This window comes from Doryrhamphus excisus, chromosome 3 (assembly GCF_030265055.1).
Source record: "Doryrhamphus excisus isolate RoL2022-K1 chromosome 3, RoL_Dexc_1.0, whole genome shotgun sequence".
NCBI lineage: Eukaryota > Metazoa > Chordata > Actinopteri > Syngnathiformes > Syngnathidae > Doryrhamphus > Doryrhamphus excisus.
Genome location: NC_080468.1, coordinates 6255982 through 6273723, shown reverse-complemented (window position 1 = coordinate 6273723; position 17742 = coordinate 6255982). Strand labels below are relative to the sequence as shown.

Sequence of the window (17742 nt, the reverse complement as noted above, 5' to 3'; positions counted from 1 at the left end):
ATTCAGAGCAGCGGTTGCTTGATAAGCAAATTTAAGGTGAAAGGGGGGCAAAATGGGGGCCATTTCAATTTCTGGGACATACTGTAAATTTATGACAAAATATCCAGCAGATGTTAACAATTATAACTGAAATTATGACAATGTTGGGGCTTTTAGATGTCAGGCTGTGTCAAATGCTGTGTGGTCCGTATATGGCCCATGGACCGCCAGTTCCTTACCCCTGCATATTTAAAAGACGAAGAAGCATCACAGGAAGCAGTGTATTTGGCAAGTTACTATAGGGACAAAAGGCTGATAAATTATAGCCACTCATTACACTACTGCCTGTTGTGCTACTCCGTTGTGCTATAGAGTTGTGCATACAGGCCATTTTCCACCACAATCAGTGTGTCTACCTGGGTTTATTTCAACCATGGCAAACACGTTACCGATGCTGTAGAATGCTAAAATGCTAAAGGTACTTACCATTGAGAGATGTCTTGAAGTAACCACTTTTCTTGAGAAACTTTGGACTGTCCAATCTCTACTTTCGAATCGGATTCAAAACATTCGGCTGTATGTCAAAGGTGGACATTAAAAAATATAAATTGCAGTTTATCATCAACTTCTCTTAAGCTGGTTTCGCAGCAAGCGACAACACCGGAAGTCCCCCCAAGCACTTGGCATTGTGACCAACCACATTGGAGTGGTCATGCCTGGAGGTGGGCCGTGGGTGGAATTAATTTAAATAAACAAGCAAATAATCTGAAGAAATACTGTTGGAATAGGTGCAGATTCTGGAAGATCTAGAAATCTGTGCCGTTTACTGCTCTATAGGAGTTCACAACTCAAGACAAAAGTGCCGAAAAATGAGCATAATAGTTCCCCTTAACAAAAATACAAATACAGTGGAATCTTGGATAGTGTTGTACGCCAAACGGTCATTAACTTAACCTTTAATGTTCAATTTTCCCTTTTCATTCATTATTTATATGCATTTAGAATTGTTTTGTGGGTGTAAAAATATAATAGTAAAACTATAGATACTATGATACTACTATAGATATATACTATAAAACTCAACTGCTGATGATTTAACGTACAGTAGCTGGCCCGGTTGCCATTTTGATAAGGCTAGCTAATAGGATGCTAACAAGGAAGGATGCTTTGTGATTAAAATAATACATTAACAACACAGTTGGACTCACACAGTGTATTAGCAACACATGCACCTTTTTGTACCCGGAGAATGGAGGCAAGCAGGCAAAATTGTGCCATACATTTTCGACATTAATCAAAAATATGCTAACTGCAGCATATGTAAACCGAAATTACACTGTATGTGGAAAAAGGTACAGTTTAGAAGACAAATTATCATCTAGTATTTGTCCCCAAGGGAACTAAAATTGTCCCTCTCTAAAGCTCAAATATGGTTAAATGGTAAACAGCAGTTTTGATTAATGTAATAATTGTGAACAATACTTTATAAACAAGTCCTCCTTTATTGAGAAGTATTTCTACTACAATTGTGAACGGTCTATTTTGAACATGTGATAATTGTCACCATCTGAACTGTATTTTGATAAATGATAGAAAAGTGTCATGGAAGCTTATTGTTAAAGCACTAGAAGCCTAACTTGAGACCTGCCTGGATGTGAGTATTTACACACTGAAACAGCTGGAGGTATAGGACGTCTGGTGCGGTATACAAGGACAGATCTAAAGTTAGGATTCACTTCTTTACAGTCAATATATGAGGATGCGTTGGAACCCCCCCTTTACCCAAAAGCTACTTCCAAGTGCAATTAAAAAAAACCTTAGACTATTTCAAGTAGACTTTTTCTGCTTCTTCTTTTCTGCTTCTTCCTCTTTTTCCTTTTCGATCTCAGCCACCAGGGTCTCAATCTCCTTGGATTCAAGGATCTGATGACAGCCAAAAAGGCACTCATTACGACACATGCAAAACCATTAAAATATAAAAGTGATAAAATGAAACTGCATTGTCATCACCTTGAGTGGCTGATTCCGTCTGATGACAGCAAGTTCAATGTTTTTACCTCCTGACTGGACAACCTATAGAAGAAATATATTGGCATATATTGACAAACTGGACTATCAACATCCCTATGGCGGAAATGGGGGCAGACAATTATGTATATACAGTATATATATGTGTATACACTTAACGCTACAACACTCTTTTAACGCTAAACAACTTACACATCTTCTGGGAAGTTTTCCTGCAAGATTTGAGAGTGTGAATTTCTGTCAATTAATGCAAAATAACTTTTGTGAGCATAACAGAAGTACGTTGGTAAACTTCATTCCCTCACGCCTTGAGTGTTACACTGGACATCAAGTTCACAGTCCATGCTTTTAGTTCGATGGCTATCGCTCTCGACTCTCATTCTGCCCTGAGCGGAAGTCGAGGCTGGCTGGACCTAGTGGGTTAAACTGGTGAGGCGACCCCGATGAGAGTGAGTGCAACGGAAGCCAGCTGGTTCAGTTGTGCAAAAGTGCGTTGGTCAACCTAATTTCCTATAATTTCCCTCGAGTAATGCTGGACAACTTGCTCTGGCTTTTAATGGCATTGGCTAGTGCTATGGACTCTTAGGTTAGAACCCGGGTGGAAAGCAGGGCTGGCTGGATCAGGTGGGTTACATGAGGTCAGTGATGCAGTCAAGTCACTGAGGTTTGATGTTTTTTTTTTGTTTTTTAAACACTAAACTCATCCAAACATGCATTTTTGGACCTAGCAAACCCTCCCGACAAGGTTTGGACCATGGAATTGTCCAAAGACAAAGAATTATAAGCAAGGCTGGTGAATTTTGTCTTTATAAAAGTGGACAATACTTCCTGGTATATACCACATTCAACTGACCTCAAGCAAAGCCTTGATTGCCAACTTGATTGCCTCATTGTCTCCAGCGATGGCTTCATCTGTGTAGTTCTTCTCCAGAAACTCCCTCACAGTTTTGGCACTGCGACCAATTGCATTTGCCTAAAAGAAAAAGGGGAAATAGCATACAAATTTCATAATTAATCAGCATTTGGGACACGCTGCATTAAAAACTAGAAAGTTCCTCACCTTCCAGGCATGGTAGGTTCCTGATGGGTCTGTCTGATACAGCCTGGGAGTGCCATCATAGTCGAAGCCCACAATCAAAGCGGAGATGCCAAATGGCCGACGACCATTGCTTTGAGTGTATCGCTGAATGAAATACACATCATATCATGAGGCAAGCGCACAAACTGACAGAAATCTGAAAACTTTAACTATTGTCCCTGAAAATAAAAAAAACATAATACACAGAAGTGTGACATCACACACATTTACAGTTTGACAGCCATATTATCCTGTGACTTTTGAGTCACTATTCATAGAAAATATGGTTTGGTTCCACTGTAGTAACCATAACAACGGTTGAACATAATGTAGACAGTAACATTAAAAGCACCTGTTTCAGGGTGGCTATGTAGCGTGTGATGTATTCAACTGTGACAGGATCCTCCACGGTTAACCTGTGGCTCTGACACTCAACCCGCGCTCTGTTTATCACAATACGAGCGTCCGCAGTTAGTCCTGAAAGATTAGTAAAGAAAAATTAACTATACAAGTCCACATCCCAAAGACAACATAGCTTTTTATGTAGAATTGACTGTTGTTACCTGCAAAAGCCATGCAGACGTGCTCGTCCAAGGCGCATATTTTGCGGACAGTTCTCTCCTCCTGCAGCTTCGCTACAGATTTTTTCTCTACTCCGAGGACGACAATGTCTTTGCCCCTGATTCCCACCTGTGCACACAAAAAAGGCACACACACGTTACGACGAATGTAAACGCTTCTATCAATTATAGTGTCCATAGCTTGGACGGTGCCGACATTCATTTTAAATCATCCCTCAACAGTTCACATGCTAATCTTTCAGTCCAACCTTTCTTATCATTAGTCTAAAAATATTAGGATCTTGCTCCAGCTTTGTGGAAACTGAAAGCAGTGGCAGCATGACACAGCGAGTAGATGCTACCAAAAGTCATTTCATAAATAAACATCCTTTTGACGGCTAAACACGCATATATAAGGTCAGCTCGGCAGTAGGTGTTATAATAACAGATATTTAATAATAATATAAACAGCTTCACAACAGAGAGGTAAGCGACTGCTAGCTAATACAAGCTAACTAGCTAAGCTTTGCTTTAGCCTTCAGTTTCAATTTGACAACTCACAGCAGTGGAGCCTTTCTTTACAGCTTCTTGTGCGTACTCCACTTGGAAGAGATGACCATCCGGAGAGAAGACGGTAATTGCTCTATCATATCTGGCCGCCATAGCCTCGCAAAACACGTACTATGACAAGAAAAGAGGACACTCGAGCCAAATGATTCAGCTAGTTTAGCCACTCCAATCGAACTATGCCGCTTGTGGAGGACAGCGCATGCGGATGAACTCTGAACCCGGATCTTATTAATGACATATTTTCTTATCTAATTATTTTATTTACGCAATTTCGTGCATTTACTAAATATTTTATTATATTATATCATATTATATTTTTACATAAACGTTTTGCTAAATATATAGTAATTTTGTATTTGGAAAATTGAGTGGTGAGTCGACAGAAATGTAGAAAATAAAACTAATACATGTTTTGCAACATTCTGCATTTATTTAAAATTATTACATATTTCCAGTAAAAACAAATATTACTGAAAATTCGTTTTAGCTTCCTCATTTATTCAGCAGTCCATTTCCGTTGCCCTTTGGACTGTTTCATTTATGCATCGTAGGGGAAACGCGGATATATTTGTGCATGCATATTATTGTTGTGAATTGAATAACAAACATTTTCCGTTAGGTATTGTAAACAATACGGGATATTTAAAAACACCATCTGTCATCGGGTATGCATTATGAAGAAAATATTTGAAAAACACGTTTTCAAATGTATTACTCTCCCCTTAGTCGGGCGGGTCCATTATAACATCGCATCCTATTCTGAACTGTTAACATCGGAGTTGTACTGATTTGCAAAGTCTGCCCGCGACTTTTAGTATTTTATGATTTTGTTGGTTTGATTAACAACCACATATCACCATGTCGGTGGCGTTTGCACCACACAGACAGCGTGGAAAGGGCGACATAACCCCCACCGGAATACAGAAGGTAATTCATCTTGAGCGCGTCGCAGAATGGAGGTTGTGCTCTGATGTGAGACGCAGTTAGCCGCTAGTGCTAACCAATGTGTAGCATCCACAAGTCGAACTGTGTATGGATTGGGAACAATGACGCTGAGCCCAAGCGCGGTGAATATAAACTTTACGGCGGACAGACTATGAATTTGTGGGACGTTTATTTAGATTTTTGAACTGAGCTTCTGCTGGTGTTTTGTTAGCTTGTTTTAGTGAGCTAGCAAGATACATCTTTTGTTAGCCGCAAACGCACACATCATCACATTTACTAAACGATCCCCTGTATATCCCCCCAATCAATGTTTGTACTCGAATATATCTTGAATAAATAATTATGGTCCCTTATATTTCTGCAGCTACTTGATGAGAATAATCATCTTATTCAGAGTATAATGGACTTCCAGAGCAAGGGCAAAACAACAGAATGTTCTCAGTAAGTCCTCCATTGTTGTTATTGTCATTGTCATTGATGGTGCCTTCGCGGACTTACGATGGCTTTTATTGATAACCACCTTGCTCCTCCACAGGTATCAACAGATACTGCACAGAAATTTAGTGTACCTGGCCACGATAGCAGACTCTAATCAAAACATGCAGTCTCTCCTCCCAGCTGTAAGTGTGTTTTGATTTTATTTCTCTATTTTTTGCATGGGCACTGTGGAATAATGGTTAGCAAGTCCTCACCATTCGGGGAACTGGGTTAGAACTTTATGTGAATTTTGCATGTACTCCCTGTACTTTACCCTGGATTTTATCATGGTTACTGCCCACATCACAAAAATATGCATACTAGGCTAGTTGGAGACTCAAAGGGGCTAGTCACACAGAAGCACACCACATTCACTACGAATCCTGGCGCGTCACACACAATTCTAGCTGGCACAGCAACATAAAAGGTGGATTAAAAACAGACAATACACTACCATTGTATAATACAGAATATTAACCAACTACCATGTGAGCCCTAACCATATGCTTTCCAGCCTTTTTTAATTTACAAAAACTGTACAGCAAAGCACTCTGGGAAACGGGAAGTACTCCCAGCGATGGTACATTATAAAGATGGTCTCTGTTTAGAAAAAAAACAAACACTTCAATAAAACCTACACACACACACACACACATTAATGTAGTGTATTGTTAAACTATCATAGGGGGTCACATTTGAGCTGTGTAAAATAATGATTATGACAGACGTGTACTTACAGGCTGCACGCTGCATTGCCCCCCAGGCTGTTGAGTGGTTAGCGCGCAGGCCTCACAGCTAGGAGAACTGAGTTCAGTTCCACCCTCGGCCATCTCTGTGTGGAGTTTGCATGTTCTCCCCAAGCATGTGTAGGTTTTCTCCGGGGACTCTGGCTTCTTCCCAAAAACATATTTGGCGACTCCAAAGTCCATAGGTATGAATGTGAGTGTGAATGGTTGTTCCCTGTGATTGGCTGGTGACCAGTTCAGGGTGTACCCCACCTCTCGCCCGAAGACAGAAAGAAAATTAATGAATGCATGACTTACCTGAGTTTAGATGTTGTTCATTACAAACTGGACCACAGCGTGTGACACGTGAACGTCCGCCATTTTGGGCTGTTTTGTTTAATATTTATATCAAAAGCCTCAGCAAGTGTTGACTGTTGGGAGGAAGACTGCGCTGCACAAACATTTTTAGAACATAAGCATGTCCTTATTTTGTGGGAGGCATACTAATGTGTAAACTGCATCAGGTTTAGCAGCTGTTTGGCTAACTTCCTTGTACATTTGTGGTACAGCTTGTGCTAAATAACTGTGACTTCAAAACTTTGCTGGACATTGTGTGTCCATCATGTCCAGCTGGTTTTAAAATATGTTTTTTTTCCAGTGTTGGAACGGAGACCGTATATTAGCAATGTGATAGGTCGCTTTTCCTTTCATGAGGAATGCAACAGGACCGCAGCAGACATCGCACACATTCCTCATATTGGAGTTTGTGACAAGTTTTAAGGTGGTAAATGTTTGAATGCTCTGGATTCGGAATACTTCCATATTACTGAGTTACTGCTTGTTCCTTGCCGACTTCTTCCACCGCATATGCAGTTGCCTGGTAGCTTCAACGGAGCCTGCAGGCTTCTGCTCTGCCTCTCCTTCCTTCTTTCCTTCATGCAGGCATGAGGGGGGTTCAGCTCAAATCCAGTCTATATTGATATTGATAATGATATGGTTGATTTTTATATTGTGCTTAAAGCAAATATCAATATTTTTTTTAAATATCAATATACAGTATCCCCTAGCCCTTGGGAAAGGATATAAATTGTCCATGAGTGTGTGATTGACCTAGGAAGGAATATATGTGGCTTTCTGTCTGTTGTGCATCTGCAGCCACCCAGTCAAAACATGCCCATGGGCCCCAGCGGAATGAACCAAAGTGGGCCCCCGCCCCAACCCAGTCATGGTCACAACATGCCCTCCGAAGGTATGGTCAGCTGCGGCCCTCCGGCCCCACACATGCAGAACCAGATGAACGGACAGATGCCAGGTAAGTGGCCCACCCTCATTTTGCTTCTGTTTTTTTCCCCCTCATTGGCCCCTTGCACTTAGGTTGCCTAGCAACATCACAGACCTGCAAGGAATGTCGTTCTGCTGAAGGAAGATGTCCCCTGTTTGTCATGGACCTCATTGCTTTTATTTTTTCCCATTATCGACATTTGAGGTTGTCATTCGACTAAATAGCGATATGGACCTTAGCATATATGATGATATTTTTGGAATGTATTACGATAATGATATCAAATTCAAGTTCAGCAGAGTCTTGGCTAAAAATCTACAAACCTTAAGCCATATAATGAAATACATTTTCGAATGGGATGTCAGCATCTGTACCACTGCTACTAAATCAAACAAACAAACTGTAATGCCTGTGCTTAAGGTTTCCTGATTAAGGAAGATGTAGTCACCCATGAAATTCCACATGCACCTGTAGAAGTTTTCTTTCTCCACACGATGACGGCATTTCATTCATTTTATGTATCAAAGTTGTTATTGTTTGTCTTCCAGGCCCTAATCACATGCCCATGCAAGGTCCAGGTCCTGGCCCTAACCAACCCCCAAACATGCCCAGTGGCTCTATGAACATGCCTCCAAGCAGCCATGGCTCAATGGGCGGTTACAACCACGCCGTCCCTTCATCCCAGGGAATGCCAGCGCAGAGCCAAATGAACATGACGCAGGGCCAGCCCATGGGAAACTATGGACCTAGGCCCAACATGAACATGCAGCCCAATCAAGGTAAATGCGCCCCTGCTGTGTTCTTTAGTGTATTGAAGGTTTCTGTCTATTTTTAATTTTCCTGTGCTCCAGGCCCCATGATGCACCAGCAGCCTCCCTCCCAGCAGTACAACATGCCTCCAGGTGGTGGCGGCCAGCACTACCAAGGGCAGCAGAACCCGATGGGCATGATGGGCCAGGTCAACCAGGGAAATCATGTCATGGGTCAGAGGCCCATGCCTCCATACAGACCACCTCAGCAAGGTAACCCTACCTTTTTTTGTGTGACTTTGCCAAGCGTGCAAGTTGTGACTCTTCCTTCTCCCTCTCCTAACCCACCTTTCCTGCACTTCTTACTCTTGTTTTTCCCTCCATCGCCACACGGGGTGCTCACAAACATCTTAGTGACGTAGGATACAATAAGTTTATAAAGAATAGTGTAGAAGCCAAATCCCACCTCATACTTATCCTCACACATCCCATTCAACAACACCTTGAATCTACTTGTGTGTATGTTGTGTGTGTATATGTGTATGTAGGACCCCCACAGCAGTACCCAGGGCAGGAAGACTACTATGGGGACCAGTACAGTCACGCAGGACAGGGAGCCTCAGAAGGTAGGAATTCAGCCCAGGGGTTGTATCAACACACAAAATGATGCAAAGAGGCTGTGTGATAACTCCCCCACCACAAAAACTTCAGTTTCTTTATTATTTTCTGGTACAGAGAAATAACAGACATTATAGCTTCCATTGTCATTCCTCAAAGATCTGATGGCTTAATCAGATGAATCAGTTTTTCACTATTCCTGCTTTAGCAAGAGTAGCATATTTAGCTGCCACATCAATACAGACTCAACCCATTTACTTTCTTTATTCAATTAACATTTGCTTTGTTTATTTCCCCTCTTTGCTAACATTACTCTTTTTCCATACCTTTTTGTATATAAGGAATTTTTCCCAGTGAAACCATAGGGAAAAAAGTATAGAATAACATGATATAAAGATGGGCATTCAGGTATATTTCCTCGATCAATTGTTGGGTGGGGAGCGGCTTGTATGACACCTAGGGATGTTTAAGTGTTGTGGAACTTGGTATGTTGACATGTTGCTCCACACTGACCCTTTGTGAGTGTTCTGTGTTATTAATGTTCATTGCATTTGATCATCTTAACACAATTATGTCCTTGCTGACCCTGTGTGATGATGCTACTTTGAAGGTAACGCCCAGTACAGTCAGCAGCAAGAGGCCTATCAGCAAGGCCCCCCCCAGCAACAGGGCTACCCTCCTCAACAGCAGTACCCAGGTCAGCAGGGCTACCCACCACAGCAGCAGGGCTATGGTGAGTTTGCTGCTTTGTGCAATTACTGTAATTATAGTGTTTGTTGGCCTTAACCACAAAGAGGACGGGGTGTTACTAATTTGATAATTGGAGAGAGGCTGTTATCTCAAAAATGTAACTTTTTAATTTTAATGATTTAGAGCACATGAGAAAGTGGAAGGGCAAAGGTGGCTCTCCAGGTAACCGTCATTAAAAGCACTGATGAGTTTATTGTAGGGCTGTGAACGATGTGACCAGATGGAAGCCTCCTGTATGTATAAGAATCAGCCATAAATCTCTAGATTAATCGATTATGGAGACATGCACCGGGTATCACGAGAGAAGCAATCAGTTTAAAAGGAAGGATTGTCGAACATGCATCCATAGCTCGCCATGGCTGAATGGGTAGGGGTAAATAGTAGCATGTGCGTTAGCTAACGGTTAGCTGGCACACCTGCAATAGTCACTGCAAAAGTTTTCCAAAAGAAATATTTGGAACAGCGTTGGATTTTACAAGGAGAACACAACCTGACCAGCCAGACCAACAGGGGCCAGTATTTTTTAACTTTTTTGCATTGTAACTTGTTTACTTTGAAATCCTGCACCTTTGTTCCCTATCTGGCGTGTTGAAAGCACTCAAATCAGTCCGATTACTCGGGATTCCGATCCAATGATTGCGATTGGGGTCCGATGTGCTGTATTTTTTTAAGATCCCAGGAGAATTGGAAAGTTAGTCCCGGTTCCCACTGATGCTCGAGATTCGATGCCCAATACAGCCATTTTGTTAATTTGTAAATATGCATCAGGGGGTTGCCTACAGCCACAGCAATTAATGTCAAGGCTTTTTAACATGACTGTACTCATCAGTGTTAACTGCAGTTGCAGTTAACACTGCAAGTTAATAAAGATGTTAATTACAGAATTTACCGTACAAGTAGTATAATATTAATAGTGAGTAGTATAATATTAGTATTTTAATTTATTCACAGAACATTTATCACATCATGCCTGTCACACTCAGGTTTATCATAGGTAAGGTAAGGTAATATGAAGAAAAGTTTGGAAGATCAACTTCCAAATTTTGCCTCGCTTTTAATGAAGTGTAACTACAAATTTAAAAAAAGAGCAAGAGAGGTTTATTTTTTCTTCCCTCATCCCATTTTCCTCCAGAACTTTCCATCCCTCAACCTGAGTCTGGGCCAAAGCTCATGTTAGTAATGAGCTTGCAGCAAGACGATACACACACATACACACACCTCAGGCTCCTCTTTTGCAAGCCCCCACAAGGTTATGCTCAACAGCATAAAGCATTATGAGCAGCTAATGATCCTGCGTGGGCCTCGTTTGACTTGAGCCCCAGTAAGGCTTTGCTCAGTCCCACACAGCTTGGATACTTGTGCTCTACGGGGGCTGATAAGTTATTTATTTTCTCTCTCTAGCACCCTTGTTTTTTATGAAGCCACCTTCGCTAATGAAGACCGACACAACCTCCTTGATATCTTCCTCCATAGGAGAACTAATGTGTGGCTCCAACCTGAATCACTCACAGCCTAAACAAATGAGTCGATTTAATCGTATCTATCATCCTTAGGTTGTCATATATGCACTTTCTTGGTAGCCAATTATTTGCTGTGAAAGATTCCCAAGATTTTGACAAACTTGCTCACTGAAGTCCTAAATGTTATGGTACCAAAAAAAAAGTTAGGATGAAGCCAAATACGTTATTGTATTTCCTCAAATGATGACCTCAACTTAAATAAACTTAACAAATCAAATAGACCCTGATGGCATTATGTTGCAGTAAATGCCATGGAATCTAAAAAGCTGTTTTACAATAGAGACAAGAGACATTTCAAGATTCACTCAAAATCGGGTCAAATCGGACAAAAAACAAAATATTTTGACTCTTCCTTTTTGCTGGAAAAAACGGTAGTAATTGCAATTCAAATACAGTATTTTTCGGAATATAAACAAATATAATAAAACTATAAATTGATCCAGAAACGAATGGTATTGTGAAGAGGAAAAAATATACTGTATGTAAGTCACACTGAACAATAAGTTGCATTTACCTTTATTTATGATCTTCAGAGCAAGCTCTTTTTAAAAAAAAATGTTTCTAACAATATTAAATTTACAAATAATACAGCAGCTCCTACAAAGGCAAATAATGTGTCAATATTTATGGATCGGAACACGATACAAATCGATATGTAATATGGTTTGGTTTTATTATGTTATTTGTGCAAAACGCATACAATATATATTTTATATCATCATGGCAGTGCTTTATGAGGTCCATTTCCTGAATAAACACTGCAGTTGAGAAACAATACCCGGCCACTCAACACTATACATAATTTTAACACAGACCTGAATTTGTGTGATAGGTCCCTCCCAGAATGCCCCAGGACAGTACCCTAACTACCCTCAGGGGCAGGGCCAGCAGTACGGTGGCTATCGCCCCCCTCAGCCAGGACCCCCACAGGGCCAACAGCAGCGCCCTTATGGCTATGACCAGGTGAGTATTGGCCCAGCATTGAGCAGTTAAAGAAAGATGTATACATTGGCCATAGTTTGGATTTGTAGCAGTGATTTTGTATGTTGTGCATGCGATCATCGTATTTGGGCTTGAGTTGTTTCCCCTAAAACATTGTAGTGTATGTCACTATTGCCATTCATGTTTAATCTCGATTGTTTATCCTAACTAATGTGGCATGTTCCCCCTCCCTTCAGGGAAATATTAAGGGCTTTTTAAAGACCCATTCTTCCTTAGATTTGCTGCTGTGGTGTTTTTGAAGGAAGCTATTTTCTTTTTGCCCTGTAATATCCTGTGGTCTCCTGCTTGGGGACCAGAGCTACACTTTGATATCTTTATTATCTTTGAATATTCAGGGGCACATGAGGAAATAAAGGCCCGGGGATTTGAACCCCCTGACTAGCTCTATAAGAAGCAAAGGTAAATGGTTGCTGTGAAGACCTCAACGTCCGATCTTAGATGCTTGAGCACCTAGACTTTTAATTTGCATTCATGTTCCTCTGCATCTCCCTTTCTTTCCTTCATCTTCTATCCTCCTTTGATTTGTAATGTTAGCACTGTTTTTAATATTTGTTGGTCACCAGGGGTCGAATTTGTAATCAAATGAGGTCTAGAAACAGCATGCTTAGTTAACGCATATATTCTCCTGTATTTGTGTTCGGGACTTAACCCATACAATGGGTCATACATTTTGAACATTATATTTTGTCATACAAATACACACACTTCGACCCCTGTTTAGAAATACTAGCTTCCTTGCCCTGAGTCTATCTCATTTAAAGTAGCATTCTGTAGTCAACAATGAGTCATGCAGAAAACCTCCAGTAGTGTTAGTACTCACCACTTATGAGGATCTGCTGCCATCTACTGGTCGATTTAAGCAAACGCAGCCATTCGTTATGGTTTGCAGTATGATCATACATGTAGAAGCCACAGATGTTTTATAGTGAATAGGTGACTTATTTGTTGTCTGTAAACTGTCAAGTAACATGAATCATGTCACCCTCCCTCACAGGGCCAGTATGGAAATTACCAGCAATGAGAAACGGTCATCTCTTTTATGACAGTCACAGCAGCACAAAAAACAAAATCCATTCTCCTCTCCCTGTTGATCCTTTGGGCTTTAACTTTAAACATTACCACTGACTCAAAACATCACAATCTATGCCCCTTTCCCCCACTTCTGGTCCAGTATGTCTCAAAGTGGCAGTGCCTTAAAAGATGGAGCTGCCTTATCCTCCAATAGCATTGCATTGCCTGTACAAACAAAATGTAGGATCTTCTGGAGATGATTCATGTGGTTCAACTGTGGTGTATTGTTTCTCTACGCGTCAGCTCCTTGTAAAGGAGCAATAATGCCAGCAGTAGAGAAGCGTGCATGTCTAGGGAGGTAAGAGGTCAGGGAGGGGGTGGGTGTAGACTTTAGAAATAAGACAGCAAGTCAACAACGTCCTGCTAGTTCCATGGTACACCCACATTGATGTATGTGATGCTGTAAAAATATATTTGATTATTTTTTGGGCAACATGACTTTGTATCAGACTGCGGAAGCTAGTACTAAGATGTGTCTGTGTCAATGATGTTTTATTTTTATTTGTGATGAATTGAACGATGCAAATAAGTGACACAATTTCAATGAGCAAACCTGCATCTGCAACATGTTTTGTTTCTATCGTACAAAAAGAATTATGTTGTACTAATGTGCCAAGTTACAGGGCAAAAAAAAATGTTCAAACATCAAAAGCATTTGCTCCGATGACCTCCTGGAGACAAATGTGGCCAAAGCTTACACCATATGTAGCAACATCGTAACAACTGAAAGTGGCTCAATTGTGTAAGAGTATTAGGATCACACTGGTATACAGTAGTTACATTGCAAGGAAAAAAGTCAAAAGAAAAACTGGACCTGAATAGAAGCCATACCTACCAAATTTAAAGTAATTTAAAATAATTGTCCATATCGGTTGCATGATGGTGTCCACACTGTAAGATGGGCTGCTTACACAGAAATACACTTTACAGTAAACCTTTCAATTCACTCACTCACTACACTCAGTGTTACCAGCAACACCCGTTAGGTCTGATGAGTGACATGTGAGATGCTTTTTCCCCCCCCCATTGGTGTTCAACAGCTGCCATGGTTCAAGCAAAATCTGTAGTAATTCTACACTTGATCAAACATAAGATTTGTTAGATCAAAACCCGATTGCTGCATAAGACTTCAGATTGATATATCAGCTTCCACTTATCTAGTCTGCACTTTTTTGTCTTTACAGCTTATGTTGCGTAAAATTTGAACTTAAATTTTTCTGGTAAGTTTCCGATTTTGGCCTCACTTTGAAATAAGGTGTACAAAAATGCAGTAATTACTGAGGACCTAATAAGCAAGGCACATACATTTAGAGTAGTTACTGAGGAACTAGTGAAGAACTAATGAGCAGTGGTTAGGTATAGGTTTGTTCTTTAACTACTGTTATTTTGTGTGCCTTTATTAACAAGTGTTACCATGACTTCGAAAAGATAAAATGTATTCTCCATTTTCTTCTTGAATGTAATACTTTTTGTCACTCAAGATTCCAATTTTATTCCTGTAGGTGTCAGGTGACAAGATCCTCAAAGGTCCTAATCTTCACCTTTTACGTTTGGAATAACGGTTAGAATGTTGACCTCATGGTCAACCAAACGCCAAATTGGCAATCTCCGTTTGGTGATCTTTTGCATGTTCTCTGAATCGGAATTTTTTTATAGGTTTTCTTGTAATTCGTGACTTTTTTCCTTGCAAAATGACCACTTTGTTCCTGTGATTGTTCGATTTTATTAACTTTGCCTAAGTTTCTTTTCAGTGTGGTCCTAATACATCTTTGCCATTGTGCCTCTTGACTGCAAATGGAATTTCAAAACAGTATGGTTGACAATGACAGAGTTGTATTATTCATGCTGGAGTCCTTTCCATCATTGGCGTAAATAAACGTGTTGGCTGTCGTCTTTAAAGTGGTGTTGTACGTTAATAATAAAGGGTGTCACATATGTAAGATAAAATGTGAAAAGAGTCAGTCAGTCGACATTTTTAGACCTGGTTGTGCAGTTTTCTATCACTGACTTGTTTTGTGGTGCGTTCTTTATTGCTCCCACTTCCCAGTATGTACAGCAGCAGGAGGAACAAAAACAGTCCTCTTATTGTTTATATGGCTGTTTTTAATATTTGTTTGCATTCCCATTCACATTTGTGTCATGGTAATGTTCAACTGTACATTCTGCTAATAAATTGCAAGAATCTTTAATATAGTCCTGACCTCTCATTACTAGTGTTTGACCTTTCTTTGGCGAGTCTTCTGGCCTGAATCATTTCTCTTGTCCAAACAAGATGGGCGCTGTAGGTGCTGTCAGGGTTTTGACAGTTTGATCTAATTGTTTAGTCTCTATCTCCTCATTGCTCGTCTTTTTCCAACTGCTAATGACCCGGGCCCACTCGACTGCATATCTGCTGTGTCCAGATGCACTCTGAGAGCTCCAGAGCGTATTTACACCCAAAATTACCTTCCTGCTCCCTCCAGAGAGGGAGAGGGACTACCTGTCACACTGGGGGGAGCGTTACAGATGGTACGCCAGATGTGTGGCCGGAGCATGTGATGAGAGGGGCCACAGTCTTTCGGAGAGGACTTTTTTGGGGGCGGGGGTTGAGTTTATAATATTTTGATGTTTCCAATTCAGGTTTAGTGGCACCTCCCATTCACCCCCACAACCGTCCTGCTGCTCCACAGCTGGCTGCTCCACCCTTCCCAGCTGCCACTGGGGCTCCCCCCAGCCTCGTGGCTTGGCAGAGCTGCTGTGGTAGTGATGGTGTATGGTGGTGGGCTCCCCATACCACCAACCCCCCCACAGCACCAGCTTAGCCTGGCAGCTGCTGCCCTCAGCGGTGCCCTCACAGACGGCGCTGGGGTCGGACAAAGTCACTCCTCCTGCGACTGTCTGAGGATGAGAAGATGCTAGGTGTAGACTCTTTGCAGCCAGTGCAACTCCTAAATTTCAGTATATTAATTTCAAATATTCCAAACACAAGGTTTTCTAAGTGGGTGGACCTCCCCTGGGAGCCGACAGAAGACTTAAGGAAATGAGCAGCACCTTGAAAACATTTTTTTTTTAAGTTTTTTCCAAAACAATATCAAGCAATATACTGTATCTCATTCATTTATAATAATGTATTGAGTTATTGCTGAATTAATATTATGCGTGCATTTAGAATTATACGGGTTGTTTTACTTAACGGGAAGTTCCTCCTCAGCCCACACCGTAGTTTGACGTCCACGGTAACTGTAGCCACAAACACATATTGAGCAGAAATTGAGAAAGAGTATTTTGATTGGTGAAGTTAGCTTCAAAGCCCTGGCAGATGGCTCTTGTAGCAAGACCAAAGTTATTTTGTAGCTACTGTCTGTTTGAGTTATCTTGGATTACATCGCCTGCCAGAGAAGTGGCCGGAGCAGTGCAGGTAACGTTTTTATTGTCATATACAGTCCTACCTTGCATAAGAGTGCCCCAACTAACCAGTGTTAATTACGTTTTTACATCTCTGCTGATTTTTGCATTGAACGGCCAGCTAAAATTTGACTTCCAGTTGCTATTAATATGATGACCATGGCTGAAGTTGAGTGTTTGTGCTAGCATTAGCGATGTAGCATCCAACTAGCTAGGGGAAGATTTTCAACATCTCGGTAAAACATACGTACATGCGATGTGGTTGATCCTATGTATTATGTATTTTATAAAACAATGGCAGGAACAACATCAAATGAAAAGCACTAAATGAACAAAGAGCCATCATCCCTCTTGGTGGACTTTGAGTCGTTGTGTACCACAACTATGCACATTAGCACTCAAAGTCATCAAATCTTACCTTTATGCATTCCCACATAGTATCAGCATTTGGGAGCAAATATGAGGTGAAAATGTATCCAAATACATCCATACATCCCTCTGTGAATGGGAGAACGGTAGGATGGTGCGTTCAATGACCGTCAAAAAGGTCGGACAAATCGCAGCCCGCATTGAACATTCAAAAACTGGGGGATTTCTGATAGAGTGTTGTAATAAAATAATATTTACTGTAATACGATAGTATTTATGTATTTTAATGTGTTTTAAAAGAGAAATTACATTGTGTTTGTAATTTGGGCTTTTTTACTTAGAAACATTTAATATCATAAATAAATCTTATAAGCGGACATTGTAATAAAAAAAAACATGTTTGTGTCAGTGTGAGAGCGCCGTTTGCCCCATTTCTTCCTAAACAAAATAAGAGTGTCAAAAATATATTCCATGATTAAACAGACCGTTTGGGTCTGAAGCAGGGAGTCCATGGGAATACAGCAGAAAGAGGTGCGAAATCTGGAAGATCTAGAAAGCTTTCTGTGCAGGTTATTGTGTGTTTCTGCTATAGAGGCCCACAACTCAAAACAAAGCGCCAAAAATGATCATAATAG

The 17742-nt window shown here is 40.8% G+C and overlaps 2 protein-coding genes across 5 annotated transcripts; one reads left to right on the top strand and one right to left on the bottom strand.

Annotated features, from left to right (window-relative positions):
* Positions 1–1260: 1260 nt before the first annotated feature.
* Positions 1261–4421, bottom strand: psma8 (proteasome 20S subunit alpha 8). The gene is made up of 7 exons (XM_058067115.1): positions 4207–4421; positions 3649–3775; positions 3438–3562; positions 3068–3190; positions 2861–2980; positions 1990–2052; positions 1261–1902 (listed from the first exon to the last, which is right to left on the bottom strand). Exons 1-7 carry the CDS (start codon positions 4306–4308, stop codon positions 1807–1809), a joined length of 756 nt encoding a protein of 251 aa, XP_057923098.1. The 5' UTR covers positions 4309–4421; the 3' UTR covers positions 1261–1806.
* Positions 4422–4955: 534 nt separating this feature from the next.
* Positions 4956–15543, top strand: ss18 (SS18 subunit of BAF chromatin remodeling complex). Of its 4 annotated transcripts, XM_058068857.1 has the most exons (11): positions 4956–5142; positions 5525–5601; positions 5696–5780; positions 7518–7674; positions 8193–8423; positions 8496–8666; positions 8942–9019; positions 9622–9744; positions 12114–12244; positions 12619–12682; positions 13278–15543. In XM_058068857.1, exons 1-10 carry the CDS (start codon positions 5074–5076, stop codon positions 12634–12636), a joined length of 1140 nt encoding a protein of 379 aa, XP_057924840.1. In that variant the 5' UTR covers positions 4956–5073; the 3' UTR covers positions 12637–12682; positions 13278–15543. The 4 variants fall into 4 exon arrangements, with proteins under 4 accessions (XP_057924840.1, XP_057924838.1, XP_057924842.1 ...); XM_058068855.1 differs by lacking the exon at positions 12619–12682; XM_058068858.1 differs by lacking the exons at positions 4956–5142; positions 12619–12682 and adding an exon at positions 5157–5282.
* Positions 15544–17742: the final 2199 nt, after the last annotated feature.

Coding starts and splice junctions, on each gene's coding strand:
- psma8 (XM_058067115.1), bottom strand. CDS start 4,308: ATGGCGGCCAGATATGATAGAGCAATTACCGTCTTCTCTCCGGATGGT. Junction 3,191..3,437: donor ACATAGCCACCCTGAAACAG/GTGCTTTTAATG, acceptor TATTTCATTCAG/CGATACACTCAAAGCAATGG. Junction 2,053..2,860: donor CAATCAAGGCTTTGCTTGAG/GTCAGTTGAATG, acceptor TTTCTTCTATAG/GTTGTCCAGTCAGGAGGTAA.
- ss18 (XM_058068855.1), top strand. CDS start 5,074: ATGTCGGTGGCGTTTGCACCACACAGACAGCGTGGAAAGGGCGACATA. Junction 5,602..5,695: donor AAAACAACAGAATGTTCTCA/GTAAGTCCTCCA, acceptor GCTCCTCCACAG/GTATCAACAGATACTGCACA. Junction 12,245..13,277: donor GCCCTTATGGCTATGACCAG/GTGAGTATTGGC, acceptor CCTCCCTCACAG/GGCCAGTATGGAAATTACCA.